At 45.9% G+C, this 23,592-nt stretch overlaps 1 protein-coding gene across 7 annotated transcripts in view; it reads left to right on the top strand.

The window, feature by feature from the left end:
* Positions 1 to 23,592, top strand: part of LOC118360464 (zinc finger protein 335) — a 46,319-nt gene that overhangs the window by 3,394 nt on the left and 19,333 nt on the right. For 4 of the 7 annotated variants that reach the window (XM_052484717.1, XM_052484715.1, XM_052484714.1 and 1 more), the window contains exons 4-24: positions 233 to 371; positions 618 to 701; positions 2,940 to 3,056; positions 3,189 to 3,334; positions 3,613 to 4,687; positions 5,726 to 5,875; positions 7,630 to 7,800; positions 8,010 to 8,268; positions 8,749 to 8,923; positions 12,470 to 12,582; positions 13,060 to 13,078; positions 14,512 to 14,652; positions 14,905 to 14,981; positions 15,705 to 15,865; positions 16,139 to 16,359; positions 17,816 to 17,915; positions 18,125 to 18,213; positions 18,959 to 19,093; positions 20,451 to 20,608; positions 20,763 to 20,886; positions 21,937 to 22,143. In XM_052484717.1, the coding sequence (XP_052340677.1) occupies positions 233 to 371; positions 618 to 701; positions 2,940 to 3,056; positions 3,189 to 3,334; positions 3,613 to 4,687; positions 5,726 to 5,875; positions 7,630 to 7,800; positions 8,010 to 8,268; positions 8,749 to 8,923; positions 12,470 to 12,582; positions 13,060 to 13,078; positions 14,512 to 14,652; positions 14,905 to 14,981; positions 15,705 to 15,865; positions 16,139 to 16,359; positions 17,816 to 17,915; positions 18,125 to 18,213; positions 18,959 to 19,093; positions 20,451 to 20,608; positions 20,763 to 20,886; positions 21,937 to 22,143 (3,861 nt within the window). The remainder of the gene's footprint in view (positions 1 to 232; positions 372 to 617; positions 702 to 2,939; positions 3,057 to 3,188; positions 3,335 to 3,612; positions 4,688 to 5,725; positions 5,876 to 7,629; positions 7,801 to 8,009; positions 8,269 to 8,748; positions 8,924 to 12,469; positions 12,583 to 13,059; positions 13,079 to 14,511; positions 14,653 to 14,904; positions 14,982 to 15,704; positions 15,866 to 16,138; positions 16,360 to 17,815; positions 17,916 to 18,124; positions 18,214 to 18,958; positions 19,094 to 20,450; positions 20,609 to 20,762; positions 20,887 to 21,936; positions 22,144 to 23,592) is intronic. The other 3 variants (XM_052484718.1, XM_052484720.1, XM_052484719.1) reach the window with 3 other exon arrangements.

Below are 23,592 nucleotides of genomic sequence, written 5' to 3'. Positions count from 1 at the left end.
TTAGCTACCGGCCGTACTAGCTACCGGCCGTACTAGCGACCGGCCGTATTAGCGACCTGCCGTACTAGCGACCAGCCATATTTGACAGGCAACAGGTGGCAGCCCACGCCGGTCAACAGGCAGAGCTAACTGAGCAAGAGATAATATTTAACACTGTTGAATGTCACTGACTAAGTCGCTTTGGTATGAAAAAAAGCGTCTGCTAAACGGCATACCGTATATTGTATTACAGGTGACAGTCCACTCCAGTGCAGCGGTGTCAGACTGCGGGGGCATGATGGTGTCAGACTGCACAGCCTCTACCTCCTCAGACCTGGGATCAGCCATAGACAAGATCATAGAGTCCACCATCGGACCTGACATCATGAACGGTGAGGGAATGAAAACCTTTGCCCCCCACGAAGGAAATTTGATTCCTAGTAATCATGAAAATATATATAGAACAATAGACACAAACGTAACAAACAATGTGAGTACAAATACACCATTCAGGTCAATTATTATATATATATATATATTTTTAAAGGACTTGAGTTGGTGTGATTCCTTTGTGGAGAACTGACCACACACTGTAACCTGTCCATCACAGCCAATATCTTTGTATCCTTGTTCTCCAGGATGTATAGCAGTGACCAGTGCAGAGGATGGAGCTGCCGAGACCAGTGAGGGGCAGTATTTGATACTACAAGGACCAGACGATGGTGAGCTTTTCTCTGAGGACTCTTTGGTATCGACTGTACCTGTTAGGTCTTCCAAGTAGCACACTATATTACAGCAGTGGGTTTAGAGCGTGTGGTTCCCAAACGGGTTTAGAGCGTGCGGTTCCCAAACGGGTTTAGAGCGTGCGGTTCCCAAACGGGTTTAGAGCGTGCGGTTCCCAAACGGGTTTAGAGCGTGCGGTTCCCAAACGGGTTTAGAGCAGTGGTTGGTTCCCAAACGGGTTTAGAGCGTGCGGTTCCCAAACGGGTTTAGAGCGTGCGGTTCCCAAACGGGTTTAGAGCATGCGGTTCCCAAACGGGTTTAGAGCGTGCGGTTCCCAAACGGGTTTAGAGCGTGCGGTTCCCAAACGGGTTTAGAGCGTGCGGTTCCCAAACGGGTTTAGAGCATGCGGTTCCCAAACGGGTTTAGAGCAGTGGTTGGTTCCCAAACGGGTTTAGAGCATGCGGTTCCCAAACGGGTTTAGAGCATGCGGTTCCCAAACGGGTTTAGAGCAGTGGTTGGTTCCCAAACGGGTTTAGAGCGTGCGGTTCCCAAGCGGGTTTAGAGAGCGTGCGGTTCCCAAACGGGTTTAGAGCGTGCGGTTCCCAAACGGGTTTAGAGCGTGCGGTTCCCAAACGGGTTTAGAGCATGCGGTTCCCAAACGGGTTTAGAGCGTGCGGTTCCCAAACGGGTTTAGAGCAGTGGTTGGTTCCCAAACGGGTTTAGAGCATGCGGTTCCCAAACGGGTTTAGAGCGTGCGGTTCCCAAACGGGTTTAGAGAGCGTGCGGTTCCCAAACGGGTTTAGAGCGTGCGGTTCCCAAACGGGTTTAGAGCGTGCGGTTCCCAAACGGGTTTAGAGCGTACGGTTCCCAAACGGGTTTAGAGAGCGTGCGGTTCCCAAACGGGTTTAGAGCGTGCGGTTCCCAAACGGGTTTAGAGCGTGCGGTTCCCAAACGGGTTTAGAGCATGCGGTTCCCAAACGGGTTTAGAGCAGTGGTTGGTTCCCAAACGGGTTTAGAGCATGCGGTTCCCAAACGGGTTTAGAGTGTGCGGTTCCCAAGCGGGTTCAGAGCGTGCGGTTCCCAAGCGGGTTTAGAGCATGCGGTTCCCAAACGGGTTTAGAGCATGCGGTTCCCAAACGGGTTTAGAGCGTGCGGTTCCCAAACGGGTTTAGAGCAGTGGTTGGTTCCCAAACGGGTTTAGAGCATGCGGTTCCCAAACGGGTTTAGAGCGTGCGGTTCCCAAACGGGTTTAGAGCGTGCGGTTCCCAAATGGGTTTAGAGCAGTGGTTGGTTCCCAAACGGGTTTAGAGCATGCGGTTCCCAAACTGGTTTAGAGCAGTGGTTGGTTCCCAAACGGGTTTAGAGCAGTGGTTGGTTCCCAAACGGGTTTAGAGCAGTGGTTGGTTCCCAAACGGGTTTAGAGCATGCGGTTCCCAAACGGGTTTAGAGCGTGCGGTTCCCAAACGGGTTTAGAGCGTGCGGTTCCTAAATGGGTTTAGAGCAGTGGTTGGTTCCCAAACGGGTTTAGAGCATGCGGTTCCCAAACTGGTTTAGAGCAGTGGTTGGTTCCCAAACGGGTTTAGAGCAGTGGTTGGTTCCCAAACGGGTTTAGAGCAGTGGTTGGTTCCCAAACGGGTTTAGAGCATGCGGTTCCCAAACGGGTTTAGAGCAGTGGTTGGTTCCCAAACGGGTTTAGAGTTTGGGAACCACTGTGGGGAAAGGGTCGGCAGGGGTAGTGCATCATCATTTTTAACTTGTCAGAAATGTCTACATCAACTAGCCCATGTCAGCTAACATTTTTGAGCTAGGTTTTTTAGCCCATAGATTTTGTTATAATGTTTGAGTAACTCAAGTATCACATGAACACATAACACATGGCAAAATGTGTATATTACAGGAAATATGTTTTAAAACGTCAACATTTTATCTGCACCCCATGACAAATGTGTAGAATTGAAAGAAATGAGATTTAAACCTGATACATTTTCTCTCTACCAACAAGAAGGGTAAACAGTTTGTGTCATGAACAGTGCTTGTGCCCATACAAATAGACGTGGCGTGTGCAGGGAGGGGGCGCAGGATGTTCCCCAATGCTGGAATGGGGGGGGGGGGTGTCTGAGTGCAATATGTTTTGGAAACTCTTATTTAGAGAACCAATGTTTCAGCAGCCAGTACGTTGTACATAGGAAAGTACATTTGTTGTTTCATGGGTACACAACATGCCTGTCTCTTTCCAGGGGCCCCTATGGTAGCCCACATGTCGTCCTCGGCTCTGTCCAGCCATCACCGCATCGCCATCGAGGCTCTGGGAGAGGGTCCTACCTCCACCTGCCACGACCAGGGGGACATGCAGGGTATGAAATATACAACCTATGCCAGTGTTTGGTCATTGTAATGTTTTTTTATTTATTTATGAAAGAAAAGCTTCATGAAGATTTCAAGTGAGTGCTGTCCCTTATTTGATTGATATGTTTATGACATGCAAGATAACCTGGATCCAGACCAGCCCTCTGGGAGTCACTCTCACTCCGGCCACTACCCAGACCATGAGGACCAGGACAACCAGCCTCAGCACTCCCACGCGTCCCAGTACATGGAGTGTAGCGGTGGAGATGCGGACGGACCTGATCAGGTATGAGGGACAGAGTCAGTTGAGGTTTGAAAACGTATGTTTTTTTTTTTTTTATTGTTTTTTTAGCTTGGCCTTTTTAAATCATTGATTTTATTGTTATTTTACACCTTTTTTTTATTCTGTTGGTTGGTGCTTGTTTTATCTTCATCACCTTTATGGCTTTTCTGGGTTTTTTTGGGGGGGGGTGAGGGTGGTATCTGTCATTCCATTGTTTTATGGTGGAGTGTGTTGCGATTTTTAAATGCATTTTAAATAAAGTTTGATTTTGTTTTAACCAGACTGGAGAGTCCTCCTCCTCGTATGTAGACGATGAGGAACCCGACCAGACACGCTCCTCCCGCTCCCTCGTCCGGTCCCGTTTCCCTGAGTACGGTATAGTCGACAACTCTGGCCAGGACCTAAGGGGGTACGTGGAGTGTAGTGGTAGCGGTGCCACCGACTCCAACCCCTCGTCCCCTGCCCGCCTACGACACACCCACTATATGGTGGACTGCAGCGCGGGGACGGGGGCGTACCTGGAGTGTGCCGGGGACGAGGAAGAGGATTCGATGCAGCGCCACTCTCGGAGCCACATCGACAGCAGCAGCAGTGCTAACCATTCCCAGAATCACCAAACTCTGTCTAACCACTCCCAGAGTCACCAAACCCTGCGGCAGTATGTGGAGTCCGGGGCTGCGGTTGCAGATTCAGAGCAGCCCGGTTGTTCCAACTCCCACTCTCAGAGTCACCAAACCCTGCGGCAATATATGGAGTCTGGGGCTGCAGATTCGGAACAGCCACGATGTTACCAATACCAGGCTGAGGAAGGGCAAGGAGAGGACCCAGACCAGAACCAGGACCCAGACCAGCCACAGCACTCTGACCAGCAGCAGCCTCAGCACTCCCACTACATGGAAACCACCAGCAGCAGCACTGGCCCAGAAGGCGAGGGTTCCACCACAGACCACCACCACCCCCAGGCAGACACCGCGGACTCGGGCTCAGCAGATCATCCAGAGGCTATGGAGTGTTCTGAGAGCCAGCCTGGCCCTTACATCAGTAGCAGTGGAACCTACTCCTACCATCCGGAGCCTGAGGTGGAAGAGGCCCCTGAACCTACATGGTCCCCCAGTTTGGAGAGGTCCTCGAGGAGAGAGGAGGATGGCGGCGTGGTGGGGGGCTCTGGGGCTCCAGTCGTGGAGGAGGGGGCTGGGAGCGGACCAGGGGTCGCTGTCCCCCACACCATGGCTGAACTGGAGGAGATGATGGAGGTGGTGATCGTTCAGCAGTTTAAGTGCAAGATGTGTCCCTACAAGAGTGTCTCCAAAGACACCCTCATCAACCACATGAGAGACAGGCACTTCAAACCCACAGGTACAGTAGCCCCATCCCACCTAGAGAGAGCTGAGAGACAGGCACTTCAAACCCACAGGTACAGTAGCCCCATCCCTCCTAGAGAGAGCTGAGAGACGGGCACTTCAAACCCACAGGTACAGTAGCCCCATCCCACATAGAGAGAGCTGAGAGACAGGCACTTCAAACCCACAGGTACAGTAGCCCCATCCCACATAGAGAGAGCTGAGAGACAGACACTTCAAACCCACAGGTACAGTAGCCCCATCCCACCTAGAGAGAGCTGAGAAACAGGCACTTCAAACCCACAGGTACAGTAGCCCCATCCCACCTAGAGAGAGCTGAGAAACAGGCACTTCAAACCCACAGGTACAGTAGCCCCATCCCACCTAGAGAGAGCTGAGAGACAGACACTTCAAACCCACAGGTACAGTAGCCCCATCCCACCTAGAGAGAGCTGAGAGACAGGCACTTCAAACCCACAGGTACAGTAGCCCCATCCCACCTAGAGAGAGCTGAGAGACAGGCACTTCAAACCACAGGTACAGTAGCCCCATCCCACCTAGAGAGAGCTGAGAGACAGATACTTCAAAACCACAGGTACAGTAGCCCCATTCCACCTAGACGGAAGAAAGACATAAACATATGATCGAACAAATTGTACTCATCGTCCAAAAGGGGGAAATTATATTTGGACATAGTCTAGAGGCACAGGTTTCTTATTTTTAATTTAACCTTTTTATTTAACTTGGCAAGTCAGTTAAGAATAAATTCTAATTTACAATGACGGCCTACCCAGACCAAACCCTCTAACCCGGACAACGCTGGGCCAATTGTGTGCCGCCCGATGGTGAGGTGAGGACAGAAATTAAATGAATTTGAATCAAACTTTATTGATCCTCGGCCTAATTAATTAGAATTAACCTTTTATTTATCCCCAGCTGAATTAATTGGAATTAAATAGACTAATACAACCCTTTATCATTTATCAAACAAGCGCTCTGCCAAAGAGGAAGTTTGATTTGATTAGCTGATTGATGGTGTTTGTGTTACTTCCAGGTGGCCCCCCTCCTAAGAAGCGTGGTCGTGGTCGGCCCCGGCGTAGTGATACGTTGGCCCGTCAGCAGGCTGAGGTGAAACCAGAGCCCCAGCCTGAGGAGCCAGAGGACGATGACATCGTAGACGCTGGGGCCATCGATGACCCTGAAGGTACAGTCTGTGGAGATCCCTGTCATTTTAGATCAATTATTGTACTTTACAGAAATGCATTGTCACTAGACAAAAGCAGATAGTTACTGACTGACTGACTGACTGACTGACTGACTGACTGACTGACTGATCCACTATCATCACTTGGGGCGGCAGGGTAGCCTATTTGTTTGACTATTTTCTACATTGTAGAATAATACTGAAGACATCAAAACGATGAAATAACACATATGGAATCATGTAGTAACCAAAAAAGTGTTAAATAAATATATTTTATGTTTGAGATTCTTCAAAGTAGCCACCCTTTGCCTTGGTGACAGCTTTGCACACTCTTGGCATTCTCTCAACCAGCTTCATGAGGTGATTCCAGATATCTTTGGTACATTGGTCTAGCCTAAATTAAACAAATTCAGAGGTAGCCTACAATTATAGTTCATCTGTATTTGAGTTTGAATAGCCTAGTAATAGGTTATTCTTTTAAATATTTTCATAATTAATAGGCTGACACATTACCTTTAGCTACAGAATACAGTATCTCACCACTGGGCTCCCGAGTGGTGCAGCGGTCTAAACTGCATCTCAGTGCTAGAGGCGTCACTACAGACCCTGGTTTGATTCCAGGCTCTATTGCAACCGGCCGTGATTGGGAGTCCCATAGGTCGGCGCACAATTGGCCCAGTGTCGTCCGGGTTTGGCTGGTTTCCCAAATTAAGCACTGGAGGAACTGCAGGAACAGGTTGGAGAGCCCATGGCATGCAGAGTTTGGGCAGAATATCACCTGTTGTGCTGCAAAATTACCAGAGTAGCCTGGAAGTGGAAAAACGTACTGGCGGGGAAGTGGCTACAATTCCATTGCTTACAGGTGACAGGTATTTTTGCTCCTTCCCCTGTTCCCTCCCATTTGATAACGGGCCATTCTAAATCCAAACTAATTCTACATATTTGTAAAGACCAGATTACATTGACAATAGTCTGATGGGTGAAAATGATGATCACTTGATGAGAGAACAGCTGTGTAGCCTGAGGAAAGGAACAGAGCACAAGCTTTTTTTGAGACTTTCTCAATTCATTAATGCATTTTGCAGCCCATATATGTGTTCATTTCTAAGACATTCTAAGGTTTGTATCATTCACAACTAAAGTTGCCAAATAACTCTGAATCTATCTTATGAGACCTGTTTCAAATGATCACTTTAATGCTCAACGTAGCCACTTCATATGCACACTCACTCCGGGATGGGAAAAAATATCCTTTCCATTTTATTAAGCTAAGTTCAATTATATTCCTCTTTATTCTAAAATAATGAAACTAATAAGCATATCTAGTCTTCTAATTTAACAAGTATACAGCCTATATCATCGGGCATAGACAGATAACACACAGTAGGCCAACTCCTATTCTGTTCTCCGGAATAAAAAAATATTCATATCATGTTTCTTTAGACCTGCCTAAAATAAGTAACGGATTTGTTGTGATGGTGTATTTAGATTTATTATACTTTTTTTAAGTGTAGATGTTCCAATGGTGCACATCAGCGGCTTGTAGCCAATGAGGAGGCCTGAAGTTGCTAAACGTGTTTATGCTAATTAGCTGTCAATTACCGTGAGAATGGCAGGCTTTTCCATAACAATAACCGGCTGGGAAAAAATGTATGACCGCCACAGCCATATATCCAACCCTCTCAGATCTGCGCCTAGGGGCTAGCAATTCGATTTGGGATTTACACACTCACTCTCTTCCCCCTCCCCCCCAGAGGACAGTGACTATAACCCAGCAGATGAGGACTGTAGGGGCAGACAGCCTGCTCTCCTTCGACAACCTGTCCCCCCTCCCTGCGCCTCCTCCTCCTCCACAGACCGCCCCAGACGCAGGGTGGGACGACCCAGGAAGTTCACCTACACAGAGGGCAGCTACAACGGCAAGGGTGGGTATCCTATACTGCACAAATACTCATGCCACGCACCACCTCTGTTTTTCTGAATAATCTGTCCATTGTAATACGAAGGCTTTCCAGCTGAAAAGCTGGTGGGAAACCAACTACAGGAAGAGAATGCCGTTTTGTCTTTCATTTGAATGATCTTATTCAATAGGTTTGCTATCAGGGCATGAACTTTTTGTTTTGGATGTATGCAGAAGCAGTAGCAGACGGGACGTCAAAGCCTAAGGGGAGTGTGGATCCTCAAGGCTCGGAGGAGGCCAGTTCCTCAGGCCTGGGAAACGGCCCAGGTCCCTTGGCCAATGGAAACACAGCGGAAGCCGGCATCAGCCAATCGGACTCTGAGAACAAAGACCCGTCGTCCAATGGGAGGCCAGAAGAGCTTTTCCCAAGGAAACGGGGTCGACCCTCCAAGCGGTTCATCAGAAAGAAATACAAGAAGTACATGAACCGCAAGTAAGACTCAGTTTCATATTATTACTGACACCTGGAGCGGCCTTTCTCACTGAGTCCTGTCAACAGCTATATACCCTTGTTGAAGTATTGGGAGACCCCCAACTGTACTGGAAGGGAGCTGGCATCCTCTAGATTGGTAGTATAAGAGCTCTCGCAACCAAACCTTGACTACCTCATTCCCTGCATCCTCTAGATTGGTATTATAAGAGCTCTCGCAACCAAACCTTGACTACCTCATTCCCTGCATCCTCTTGATTGGTATTATAAGAGCTCTCGCAACCAAACCTTGACTACCTCATCCCCTGCATCCTCTAGATTGGTATTATAAGAGCTCTCGCAACCAAACCTTGACTACCTCATTCCCTGCATCCTCTAGATTGGTATTTTAAGTCTGTCAGTCTTCTCTGTGTCATCCAGAGATATAAAATACTGTGTGAGCTATGACGCTTTTAGGAACCTCTTCGCCGTCTGTTCTGTTAGGTACTGTAAGTCTCTGAAGCCGCTCCTGAGGCCTCACAGTTGTTGGATCTGCGGCTCTCGCTTCCTGTCCCAGGAGGACCTGAGGTTCCACGTTGACTCTCACCAAGGAAACGACCCAGAGTGCTTCAAATGCCTGCAGTGTAACTACCGCTGCAAACGATGGTCCTCGCTTAAGGTGAGTGGGCCGGGGCGTACAGTCAGACGGTCAGACGGTCAGCCGGGGCGTACAGTCAGACGGTCAAACGGTCAGCCGGGGCGGGGCGTACAGTCAGACGGTCAGCCGGGGCGTACAGTCAGACGGTTGGTCGGACGGTCGCCCGGGGCGTATAGTCCGGTCAGCCGGTCATGCGGTCAGCCGGTCATGCGGTCAGACGGTCATGCGGTCAGACGGTCAGCCGGTCAGTCAATTGTACAGTGCCTTGTACAGTTGTCATATTTTGCTGCCATAAAATGTTCTAATACCCATTGCTCATGTTTCTTGGCCCAGGCAAGTCTCTTCTTCTTATAAAAGGGACTCAATAGTTGTTTTTTATACCCTACAGATCTACACAACCTGGTCCATATTTTCAAAGTGAAAGAAAAATATATATATATTTCAATGATTATAATTATTTCAAGCAAATTTTTTTGGGTGAACAAATTAGATGCATCTTTGGTAACAAATCCTGCTGTAAGTCATTTTGAATTAGATTCGACCAACTCTGCACAACTCTTGGGGAAACATATATTCATTGTTTTTGTCAAAATCGCTCAAGCACAGTGCATTTGTTCGGGAATCACTGATGAACAACAATATTAAAATCTTGTTTATGATTTTCAAGCAGATTTAAGTCAGGACCGATACTGGACCATTCAGGAACACTCCACACCTCTTGGAAAGCCATGCTGGTGTGTCTTTGGCATTAAAATGTGTATAATTGTCCCACTGAGAAATAAACTCTATCCCAGGGTTTGGTTTTCAAAAGACTGAGGCATGTTTTCCTCTAGCTTTTTACCTGGGTTTTGCTCCTTTCATATTTATTTTCATCCTGATAAACTCCCCAGAACCTGTCGGTAACAAACATACCCATAACATGATGCTGCCACCACATTACATGGAAATACAGAGGGTTTCACTCTGTGATGTGTTGGATTGGATTTATTTTAAGCCATGTTGTCTTGCAATATTGTTGCTAACATAATTCAATTTTATTTTAAATTTGATGCATGCTTCCTTCTTTTCACAGGAACTTGGTACTGGTACTTCCTGTCCTGTACTTCCTGTCCTGTACTTCCATCTTAGTTTTACTCGTTATTGTTATTCCTCGTATCACTATTTTTAAAAAATGAATAAGATGTTTGTATCTTTATATTATTCCTAATTCATATCAATGACCTTGCTGCTGTGTCTTCCACCATACCTCCCATTCTCTTTGCTGATGAAAACCAATTTGATTTTATCACACAATAATTTTTATTCACTAAAAATGTTCTGAATACTTCCAGATAAACAAATGATCTTTTAAATGTAAAAGAAAATCCAACTTTATTGTTTTCACTGGTAAGAATAATAAATATTGTATAAAAATATATATTTTTTAAGCCAGAATCTTAATTGGTGGGAATGAAATGGAACTTGTCAAATCCACTAGATTCCTCTGAGTTCTAAGTGAGATCATAATCAATGTGTCTGCAGCAAAGTGAGGAAATCTGTTTGTATCATCTGGTGGTTTGGTTCATCAGCCTTGTTTCTTAAGTCTATACTAGAGGTTCTTTTACCCATCTCACATTTACTGTAATATTGTCTGGGCCAGAACATATGCCTTTCTACTCATCGTACAAAATACATTTGTAAGACTAGCCACCTCCTCTAATTACCTGGCTCCATCTGCACCTTTGTTTAAGAAACTCAATATCTTGTCTATTTACGACATTAATGTACGCCAATTATGCACTTTCCTCTACGAATATTCATACCTCCCAGACATTTTATCTAAACCCTTCAATGGATTCTTCCAGGTTAACACAAGACACTGCGATAACCTTCACCCTCCCCACTGCCACACATCACATAGAGAATTGACTATCAAATACAGAGGAACCATATTCTGGAATTCTTATCTTCACATTTGCCAAAACATCATCATCGTCCCTCAAAAACTTCAAGAGACGACTGGAGGTCAGCCTGATGTAGCAAACTACTCAGTAATGTCCTCCATGAAGACTACGGGTCAGCCTGATGAACCAAACTACTCAGTAATCTCTAACTCTCACACACTCGCATGCGAACGCACACACACACATTTAAACAAAATAAATATATATATTTTTTACCTGTGATTACTGATCATCAACTCCTTTTATATATTTTATAATTAGTAGGTTTTCTCATCTGTTTTAACAAACCTGTTTTCTTATTGTACCTATGTATTGTAATATAGTTTTGTGGTGTAGTTTTCATATAAGCCCTTGGGCTTCTAACCTGCACACTTGTTTTTTTTTTTTGTTTATTTGAAGTATTTTTGTCTATCACCTTGTTTTCTTTGGTGCAAACAAATAAATATTATGGATATGTAATGTGGAAGCAACATCATGTTATGGGTATGCTTGTCACCGGCAGGGATTGGGGAGTTTGTCAGGATCAAAATAAATATGAAAGGAGCAAAGTCCATGGAAAGAGTTATACCAAAACGTAACTTTTTTTCTGTGGGACAATTACACAAATGTTAATGACAAAGACACAGCAGAATGTATTTCCAGGAGGTATGGAGTGTTCCAGGAGTGTTCCAGGGGAATACAGTCTGTCCTTACTTTAAATCCGTTTGAAAATCAGACACAGTTTGAATATTGCTGTCCATGAATGATTTGAAAAATTAAATGGCTGCCAAACGTGCTACCACCAAGTATTACCTCTGGGGTGTGAAGACATATGCCAAGGATCATCAACTAGATTCAGCCACAGGTCGATAATTTTTTTTGTGGGGGTGGTAATCCCTTAGATTATATTTTCTGTGCAAGGGGCGTGTAGACTTTCACTAGGCACTGTACGGCTGACTCATTCACCGACTGACTGGATTACTCACTGACTGACTGGATTACTGACTGACTGACTAACTGGATTACTGACTGACTGACTGGATTACTGACTGACTGACTGACTGGATTACTGACTGACTGACTGGATTACTGACTGACTGACTGGATTACTGACTGACTGGATTACTGACTGGCTGACTGGATTACTGACTGGCTGACTGGATTACTGACTGACTGGATTACTGACTGACTGACTGGATTACTGACTGACTGACTGGATTACTGAATAACTGACTGGATTACTGACTGACTGGATTACTGACTGACTGATTGACTGACTGGATTACTGAATAACTGACTGGATTACTGACTGGATAACTGCATAACTGATTGACTGGATTACTGCATAATTGACTGACTGGATTACTGAATAACTGACTGGATTACTGACTGACTGGATTACTGACTGACTGATTGACTGACTGGATTACTGACTGACTGATTGACTGACTGGATTACTGACTGACTGTACATAGCCCTCATTACAGCAGCAGGTCATTAGTCTTTATTGCAAAATAATTGAAGAAACAATCATTGAATCAGTCTTCAGTTGTTCTCTTGTATCTCAGGCCTGGTCTGTTCCCTGTACTGTCTGTAATAACCACAGTAGAATGGTAAGAGCCTGTTGTCTCTGCTGTGTTAACAGGAACATATGTTCAACCACCAGGGGAACAAGCCCTTTAAGTGTGAGGAGTGTGACTACAGCAGTGTGTATAAGAAGGATGTCATCAGACACTCTGCAATACACAACAAGGACAAGTATGTACACACACACACACACACACACACACACACACACACACACACACGCACAGGATATCATCAGACACTCTGCAATACACAACAAGGACAAGTATGTACACACACACACACACACACACACACACAGGATATCATCAGACACTCTGCAATACACAACAAGGACAAGAATGTATACGGGCACACACACACACACACAGGATATCATCAGACACTCTGCAATACACAACAAGGACAAGAATGTATACGGGCACACACACACACAGGATGTGATCAGGGTACTCCGCAGTACCCAACCAGGACCAGTATGTTCTCTCCTGTCACCATGTGGGCCATTCCCCTGTGAGCTCAATACAACTCGCCAGACCTGCAGTACATTTACTGTTTTTTTAAGATTTCAGATTGATCGACATGATCTAAAAAATAAAGTTCAATCAATCAATCATCAACCGTAACTTATTTTTCTTCCGTCCACAGGAAAACAAAGTCTGAGTCAGTAAGTATTTCCCCCTTTTTTAAATCTATGAATATTCAGTTACCAAAGTAAGAATTTTCTATCCAGATCATCCCTTTATAAAAGAACCAACAAAATCAGTGTCCTATACCAAGTTTAAGTTTAGGCCTTTTTTAAGGAAGAAATTATCCAGACGGGCCAGAAAAGCTATTATTATCCAGTTGAAAAGACGGTAGACTGCTACTATCCAGCCCACGATGTAGTCCTATAACCTAGCTCACTACGGTAAGACAGACTTCCTCATCATGATGTAGTCCTATAACCTAGCTCACTACGGTAAGACAGACTTCCTCATAATGATGTAGTCCTATAACCTAGCTCACTACGGTAAGACAGACTTCCTCATCATGATGTAGTCCTATAACCTAGCTCACTACGGTAAGACAGACTTCCTCATCATGATGTAGTCCTATAACCTAGCTCACTATGGTGAGACAGACTGTTCCTCATCATGATGTAGTCCTATAACCTAGCTCACTACGGTAAGACAGACTTCCTCATCATGATGTAGTCCTATAACCTAGCTCACTACGGTGAGACGGACTGTTCCTCATCATGATGTAGTCCTATAACCTAGCTCACTACGGTAAGACAGACTTCCTCATCATGATGTAGTCCTATAACCTAGCTCACTACGGTAAGACAGACTTCCTCATCATGATGTAGTCCCATAACCTAGCTCACTACGGTGAGACACTGTTGCTCATAATGATGTAGTCCTATAACCTAGCTCACTACGGTGAGTCACTGTTCCTCATCATGATGTAGTCCTATAACCTAGCTCACTACGGTAAGACAGACTTCCTCATCATGATGTAGTCCTATAACCTAGCTCACTATGGTGAGACAGACTTCCTCATCATGATGTAGTCCTATAACCTAGCTCACTACAGACTAGGAAGTCTGTCTCACCGTAGTGAGCTAGGTTATAGGACTACATCATGATGAGGAACAGTCTGTCTTACCGTAGTGAGCTAGGTTATAGGACTACATCATGATGAGGAAGTCTGTCTCAGTGAGCTAGGTTATAGGACTACATCATGATGAGGAACAGTCTGTCTCACCGTAGTGAGCTAGGTTATAGGACTACATCATGATGAGGAACAGTCTGTCTCACCGTAGTGAGCTAGGTTATAGGACTACATCATGATGAGGAACAGTCTGTCTTAATATAATAATAATAATAATAATATATGCCATTTAGCAGACGCTTTTATCCAAAGCGACTTACAGTCATGTGTGCATACATTCTACGTATGGGTGGTCCCGGGAATCGAACCCACTACCCTGGCGTTACAAGCGCCATGCTCTACCAACTGTGCTACAGAAGGCTCTAAGGTGTTGTCGTTCCCGTGTCCAGTGTGGTCCGTCTGACTCTCAGCTGGTATCTAAGGTGTTGTCGTTCCCGTGTCCAGTGTGGTCTGTCTGACTCTCAGCAGGTATCTAAGGTGTTGTCGTTCCCGTGTCCAGTGTGCCACAGAGTCTACCCCATGCAGAAGAGACTCACTCAGCACATGAAGACACACAGTACCGAGAAACCACACATGTGTGACAAGGTAACAGCACTGAGACACACATACGCGCGCTCACACACACGCATGTACAAGAAAGTAAATTCAACGAATTCATCTTAATTATCAACTTTGTTTTTAAATGTGAATGAGGAGACCTGTGTATTATTGGAATGGTTAATCGCTGTCACCATTAATCTTTCCAATAATACACTCAAATCAATCATGTTTTTCTAGTTACAATCTCAGGTTTTCATTTAAAATCTTTATAAATCTCTGTATGTGCTTTGACTTCAGTGTGGGAAGTCCTTCAAGAAGAGATATACGTTCAAGATGCATCTCCTCACACACATCCAGAGTGTTGACAACAGCAGGTCAGTACAGGATGTAGTGCCATTTTCATCATGCCTCTTAGCGGAACGTAGCCCCTTAGCGGAACGTAGCCCCTTAGCGGAACGTAGCCCCTTAGCGGAACGTAGCCCCTTAGCGGAACGTAGCCCCTTAGCGGAGCGTAGCCCCTTAGCGGAGCGTAGCCCCTTAGCGGAACGTAGCCCCTTAGCGGAACGTAGCCCCTTAGCGGAACGTAGCCCCTTAGCGATAGCCCCTTAGCGGAACGTAGCCCCTTTGCCGAACGTAGCCCCTTAGCGGTAGCCCCTTAGCGGAACGTAGCCCCTTAGCGGAACGTAGCCCCTTAGCGGAACGTAGCCCCTTAGCGGAACGTAGCCCCTTAGCGGAGCGTAGCCCCTTAGCGGAACGTAGCCCCTTAGCGGAACGTAGCCCCTTAGCGGAATGTAGCCCCTTAGCGATAGCCCCTTAGCGGAACGTAGCCCCTTTGCCGAACGTAGCCCCTTAGCGATAGCCCCTTAGCGGAACGTAGCCCCTTAGCGGAACGTAGCCCCTTAGCGGAACATAAACCTAGTCAGTCCTGTGAGGCCATGGTGGTGTTCAGTACACACTGGAGCAAAAACAATTTGCACCGTGAAAGAAAAATCTACTTCGAATTCACCCTGTTTCAAAACCTTTTTCTCCTACAATACACGACACAGTCAACATGTTTGGATTCAAGACCTGGGATCTAATGCATGTTTCTATTCCAGGTTCAAGTGTGAGTTCTGTGACTATGACTGTGACAACAAGAAGCTCTTGCTCAACCACCAGCTGTCCCACACCAACGACCGGCCCTTTAAATGTGACTACTGTAAATACTCCACCTCTAAAGAGGACTTCCTTGTCTCACACCTGGCCATCAAACACACAGGTGAGTCACCAATGATTTGATGACAGTTGGCACAGTAGCTAGCCGAGAGGCTAGCGAGACGGAGCAGTAGCCAAAAGGTTGCTGGTTCAAACCACAGGCCTAGTGTACAGTGGGAACTGAACTGCTGGTCTCTGATCTCCTGTCATTGTACCCTTGATTATGGCACTCAACCCCTTAATTGCTCTCCATCCAGGGGGCGCTGCACTGAGACTGACCCTGTGCCTCTCAGTGGCTAATGCGTGTTTCTGTGTGTAAAACATTTCTTCCTCCCAGGAGAGAAACCGTTCTCCTGTGAGATGTGCCACTTCATGACGAAGCACCGTAAGAACCTGCGTCTGCACGTCCAGTGTCGCCACCCGGAGGCGTTTGAGGAGTGGAGCGCTACGCACCCTGAGGAGCCCGTCAGGCGGAGGAGGAGACCCTTCTTCACCCAGCAACAGATAGAGGAACTCAAACAGCAACATGACGACACACCGGGCCTACAGAACACTATAGTACGTCTGGAGAGCCTGGTCCCAGATCTGTTAGGGTTGATTAGATACATAGCCTGGTCCCAGATTTGTTAGGGTTGATTACAGGCATAGCCTGGTCCCAGATCTGTTTAGGGTTGATTAGATGCATAGCCTGGTCCCAGGTCTGTTAGGGTTGATTACAGGCATAGCCTGGTCCCAGATCTGTTAGGGTTGATTAGATGCATAGCCTGGTCCCAGGTCTGTTAGGGTTGATTACAGGCATAGCCTGGTCCCAGATCTGTTAGGGTTGATTAGATGCATAGCCTGGTCCCAGATCTGTTAGGGTTGATTAGATGCATAGCCTGGTCCCAGATCTGTTAGGGTTGATTACAGGCATAGCCTGGTCCCAGATCTGTTAGGGTTGATTAGATGCATAGCCTGGTCCCAGATCTGTTAGGGTTGATTAGATGCATAGCCTGGTCCCAGATCTGTTAGGGTTGATTAGATGCATAGCCTGGTCCCAGATCTGTTAGGGTTGATTACAGGCAGAGCCTGGTCCCAGATCTGTTAGGGTTGATTACAGGCAGAGCCTGGTCCCAGATCTGTTAGGGTTGATTACAGGCAGAGCCTGGTCCCAGATCTGTTAGGGTTGATTAGATGCATAGCCTGGTCCCAGATCTGTTAGGGTTGATTACAGGCAGAGCCTGGTCCCAGATCTGTTAGGGTTGATTAGATGCATAGCCTGGTCCCAGATCTGTTAGGGTTGATTAGATGCATAGCCTGGTCCCAGATCTGTTAGGGTTGATTAGATGCATAGCCTGGTCCCAGATCTGTTAGGGTTGATTACAGGCAGAGCCTGGTCCCAGATCTGTTAGGGTTGATTAGATGCATAGCCTGGTCCCAGATCTGTTAGGGTTGATTAGATGCATAGCCTGGTCCCAGATCTGTTAGGGTTGATTAGATGCATAGCCTGGTCCCAGATCTGTTAGGGTTGATTAGATGCATAGCCTGGTCCCAGATCTGTTAGGGTTGATTAGATGCATAGCCTGGTCCCAGATCTGTTAGGGGTTGATTAGATGCATAGCCTGGTCCCAGATCTGTTAGGGTTGATTAGATGCAGAGCCTGGTCCCAGATCTGTTAGGGTTGATTACAGGCAGAGCCTGGTCCCAGATCTGTTAGGGTTGATTAGATGCATAGCCTGGTCCCAGATCTGTTAGGGTTGATTAGATGCATAGCCTGATCCCAGATCTGTTAGGGTTGATTAGATGCATAGCCTGATCCCAGATCTGTTAGGGTTGATTAGCCAACTCCTATGATCTCTGGCATGACAGATATGTTCTATGAGAATGACCGTAGCAGTTGGAAGAGATCACAAACTGATCTGTAAACAGGCTTGGTGAGCTTCTCTTGCATTTCTATGCTTTGGAATTTGAAAAGCTGCAGGTTCTGAATAGAAAAGCTGCAGGCCTGTGACTCAGTTTTTTTCCCCTGTGTTAGCTGGCGGTGGATCCTGATACACTACAAGCCATGCAGACAATGCAGAACGCCTCAGTCTCCCAAGATGCAATGGGAAACACCACCATCATCTACGAACAGGGTCAGTGATTCCTGCCATACAAAAGGACAGACACAAATGACATCGAGGGAAAAATACCTTTTTATGGCTCAATATAAATGTATTGTCTCAACAGAAATGGGTCAGTTGATCTCCTCCAAACACACTAACAACATTTGCATGTACTGTATATTATATTGAGTGCAAGGCATGACTGAACCATGTCTGAGACTCTCTCTCCATCTCCACAGCCGGAAACTCAGACCTGTCAGCCCAGAATGCTCTGGATCTGCTGTTGAATATGAGCAACGCCAGAGAGTTGGTGGGAAACTCACTGCAGGTACTGCCCAAAGCTTTGGTTTTTACATCCTGACAAGGTTCTATCCTGCCCTCTATCTGACAATCCATGGTTAGTTGATCGATCCATGGTTAGTTGATCGATCCATGGTTAGTTGATCGATCCATGGTTAGTTGATCTATCCATGGTTAGTTGATCGATCCATGGTTAGTTGATCGATCCATGGTTAGTTGATCTATCCATGGTTAGTTGATCGATCCATGGTTAGTTGATCGATCCATGGTTAGTTGATCGATCCATGGTTAGTTGATCGATCCATGGTTAGTTGATCGATCCATGGTTAGTTGATCGATCCATGGTTAGTTGATCGATCCATGGTTAGTTGATCGATCCATGGTTAGTTGATCGATCCATGGTTAGTTGATCGATCCATGGTTAGTTGATCGATCCATGGTTAGTTGATCGATCCATGGTTAGTTGATCGATCCATGGTTAGTTGATCGATCCATGGTTAGTTGATCTATCCATGGTTAGTTGATCGATCCATGGTTAGTTGATCGATCCATGGTTAGTTGATCTATCCATGGTTAGTTGATCGATCCATGGTTAGTTGATCGATCCATGGTTAGTTGATCGATCCATGGTTAGTTGATCGATCCATGGTTAGTTGATCGATCCATGGTTAGTTGACCTATCCACCTAAGGAGCAGTAGACATGCTATGGTCTGCGTGAATAGGAATGCATCTAGTTTCTGTCTATGAGCAGCCTTTCTGTCTGTCACCTCAGGTACAGGTGTTGAAGTCGTCTGACTCCAATGTTCTAGAAGCAGGCTCCTGGACGGGCGTTACCTCGGCGACAGGGGGAGGGCAAAAAGTAGTGACCTTTCACGTGTCTGAGACCGGCGAGACCCTGGTGCAGGAGGTACATTTATGACATATATTATTATATACTAGTATTATGCTATTATTATAGTATACTATTATTATGATATATTATTGTATATTATATACTATTATAATATATTATTATATACTTATTATAGTATACTATTATGATATATTATTGTATATTATTATTATAATATATTATTATATACTTATTATAGTATACTATTATAATACATTATTATATACTATTATTATAGTATACTATTATTATTGTATATTATATACTATTATATATACTATACTATACTATATACTATTATAATATATTATTATATACTTATTATAGTATGCTATTATGATATATTATTGTATACTATTATGATATATTATTATATATTATTATTATATGTTATTGTATACTATTATTATGATCTATTATTGATATATTATTATATACTATTATTATTATATATTATCATATACTTATTATAGTATACTATTATGATATATTATTGTATACTATTATGATATATTATTATATATTATTATTATAATATGTTATTGTATACTATTATTATGATATATTATTGTATACTATTATTGATATATTATTATATACTATTATTATTATATATTATTATATACTATTATTATTATATACTATATTATTATTTATTATATACTATTATTATGATATATTATTATATACTATTATTTTATATATTATTATATACTATTATTATGATGTATTATTATAGTATACTATTATTATTATATATTATTATATACTATTATTATTATTTATTATATACTATTATTTTATATATTATTATATACTATTATTATGATATAATAAATTATATTATGATTTATTATTATGATATACAATTATTATGATATATTATTGTGATATATTGTTGTATACTATTATGGTATATTGTTGTATACTGTTATTATAGTATATTGTAATTATTGTATATTTGCTGCAGTTTCTTTTTAGAGTTTGATTTATCATGGGCCTTTGATTTATCATGGGCGTTTGATTTATCATGGGCCTTTGATTTATCATGGGCGTTTGATTTATCATGGGCCTTTGATTTATTATGGGCCTTTGATTTATCATGGGCCTTTGATTTATCATGGGCCTTTGATTTATCATGGGCCTTTGATTTATCATGGGCCTTTGATTTATCATGGGCGTTTTGATTTATCATGGGCGTTTTGATTTATCATGGGCCTTTGATTTATCATGGGCCTTTGATTTATCATGGGCCTTTTTACTTCTAGATGACGTTGTGTGCTGTCGACTGTGTTGTCTGTTCTGTTTGTTGGTGTTCATCTTTGTTTTTCACACAATCAAAATGTTAATCACCCAAACAATGATCCATTAGGTCCAGGATGTGCAGGAGGGTTATGAGGCAGGGACCAATGAGAATGGAGAGATCACCCAGGTGGCCATCCAGGCCTATGATGGGGCAGAAGGCTTCAGTGTGTTGGAACAGGTGGAACAAGCTACAGAGGAGATCCACAGCACCGGACCTGGGTACAGGTACAACACCATGGTCTCACCAGGGTCGTGTTTAGTAGAGCAATGTGAGAGAGAAAAAATCCTCTGCTCTCATTGGACAAGTTCAGGAAGTTCAGGAAGCACTCCCTTGTTTTCACTGCGTTCCTATGTGTGTGTGTGTGTGTTGTGTTTTCAGCAGTGGCGAGTGCAGTCCTCAGCCCATGGAAGAAGAGGAGGAGGGAACAGAAATAGTCAGAGAGAATGGAGAAAAGTACTACCTGACCTCCGGGCTAGGGGACGGGGTGCTGCAGCAGGTCGAGGTAAGCCTGAAGCGAACCACCGCATCCATAGCTCTGTCTATGAGTGGTTACATTTATCCAGTCCCGTCCCTCAGCTTTATACCAAACCATGTGGTCAGGATTGTGGCTTTTTGGTTCTGTTCGGTTGAACAGAAGATGGCTGAGAGGTCATCAGTGGAACATTTTAGGAAGGTTGTACTAGACGATTTTTGCCGTTCCAGACTCATTTTCATGATTGGGGAGAAATCCTGTGAACTTGGGCTAGGATCAGTACGTCGGGTCTCGTGTAGTATGAGCGGGTCAGGTACGCGTCGATGATGGCCGTTCCAGACTTCTGTCAGATGTCCCGATTTTTAGTACATTTTCGGACATGTCAGAAATGTTGGTGGTGCGATTTTGCAGTCTGAACAGCGCTACGACGCGCAATTGGGCAAAGGACTACTGCCAATAGCCAATGAGCACTCAGCATGTGAGACCAAAACGACGACGGTGAAGAGGAAGTCATCATCAACTAGCAGCAGCAAGGCACCGTGTGGACTGAAGTGATGGGAGACAGACTGGTGGAGCTGTGGAGAGAACACTGCTGGCTTTTCAATATTAATATTATTCAATATTTTATATGACCTCTAATTCACTCTGTAGAATCGAACGTCCATATTGTCCACGTCTGCCCAACCATTGGCTGGTCCATAATTTTAGAAATGTTTAAAAAAAAAAAAAAAAATGTATGATAATAATGCAGCAGCGCGGGAATTTACGTGGATTTTTTTTCTCCCTTACGACACCTGAGAAACTCAGGGCAGAATCAACTAGGGAGTCATGGTGTAAAGTGAGCACACCACGTCCTGGGGTTTAGGATGGACGGAAGGAAAGATCTGGGATCAAGGAAATGTGAGCAGGTCCAAGTTGTTAAGATTTTAGAAGTCATGTAGTTTATGCCTCGGCTGCAGAAAGTCGTCTCACCCTGGGGCATCTAGACAGAGGGAGGATATCAGAACCAAGTCCACAGAAGTCTGCGTTCTGATAAGTCTCATCCTCACGCTCTCTTTCTTTCTCTCACTCTCTCTCCAGCTGAGCAGTGAGGCCCCGGGTTCTCCCTCCATGGTGGGTTCTCCCCAGCAGAACCAGCTCAACCCTAAGAGGTTCTCCTGTCGTATCTGCATGGAGTCGTTCCACGGCCGCAGTGACATGGAGAACCACAAGAGGGCCCATATCGACCCCTCCACATTTAAGTGTCCTGACTGTGACTTCACTGCCTCCTCCTGGCCAGTTGTCAAGGTGGGGGGGGGGGTAAACGATCTTTGATCAGCTTTGAGACATTTTAATTACATGGTGAAATACATGGTGAAATACATGGTGAAATACATGGTGAATTACATGGTGAAATACATGGTGAATTACATGGTGAATTACATGGTGAAATACATGGTGAATCTCAAAAGGGTTTTTCTTGATTTCTCTCATCCTTGCCTCCTTGAAGAGAAGGTCTGAGGGGATGAAACGTTCTCCTCCAATGCCTTTTCAAAACAAGGCTAGGAGACGGGGAACGGAGGGCGTCTAGGAGATGGGGCACGGAGGGCGGCTAGGAGATGGGGCACGGAGGGCGTCTAGGAGATGGGGCACGGAGGGCGGCTAGGAGATGGGGCACGGAGGGGAGGCTAGGAGACGGGGCACGGAGGGGAGGCTAGGAGACGGGGCACGGAGGGGGAGGCTAGGAGATGGGGCACGGAGCAGGGCGTCTAGGAGATGGGGCACGGAGGGGAGGCTAGGAGATGGGGCACGGAGGGGGAGGCTAGGAGATGGGGCACGGAGGGGGAGGCTAGGAGATGGGGCACGGAGGGCGGCTAGGAGACGGGGCACGGAGGGCGGCTAGGAGACGGGGCACGGAGGGCGGCTAGGAGACGGGGCACGGAGGGCGGCTAGGAGACGGGGCACGGAGGGGGAGGCTAGGAGATGGGGCACGGAGGGGAGGCTAGGAGATGGGGCACGGAGGGGAGGCTAGGAGACGGGGCACGGAGGGGAGGCTAGGAGACGGGGCACGGAGGGGAGGCTAGGAGACGGGGCACGGAGGGGGAGGCTAGGAGACGGGGCACGGAGGGGAGGCTAGGAGATGGGGCACGGAGGGGAGGCTAGGAGATGGGGCACGGAGGGGAGGCTAGGAGATGGGGAACGGAGGGGAGGCTAGGAGATGGGGCACGGAGGGGAGGCTAGGAGATGGGGAACGGAGGGCGTCTAGGAGACGGGGCACGGAGGGGAGGCTAGGAGATGGGGCACGGAGGGGGAGGCTAGGAGATGGGGAACGGAGGGCGGCTAGGAGATGGGGCACGGAGGGGGAGGCTAGGAGATGGGGAACGGAGGGCGTCTAGGAGACGGGGCACGGAGGGGAGGCTAGGAGATGGGGAACGGAGGGCGTCTAGGAGACGGGGCACGGAGGGGAGGCTAGGAGATGGGGAACGGAGGGCGTCTAGGAGACGGGGCACGGAGGGGAGGCTAGGAGATGGGGCACGGAGGGGAGGCTAGGAGATGGGGAACGGAGGGCGGCTAGGAGATGGGGCACGGAGGGGGAGGCTAGGAGATGGGGAACGGAGGGCGGCTAGGGGAGATGGGGCACGGAGGGGAGGCTAGGAGATGGGGAACGGAGGGCGTCTAGGAGACGGGGCACGGAGGGGGAGGCTAGGAGATGGGGCACGGAGGGGAGGCTAGGAGATGGGGAACGGAGGGCGGCTA

The sequence above is a fragment of the Oncorhynchus keta genome, chromosome 28 (genome assembly GCF_023373465.1).
Source record: "Oncorhynchus keta strain PuntledgeMale-10-30-2019 chromosome 28, Oket_V2, whole genome shotgun sequence".
Classification (NCBI taxonomy): domain Eukaryota; kingdom Metazoa; phylum Chordata; class Actinopteri; order Salmoniformes; family Salmonidae; genus Oncorhynchus; species Oncorhynchus keta.
Note: the sequence above shows the minus strand (reverse complement) of the source record. Positions and strands in the feature narration are given on the sequence as shown.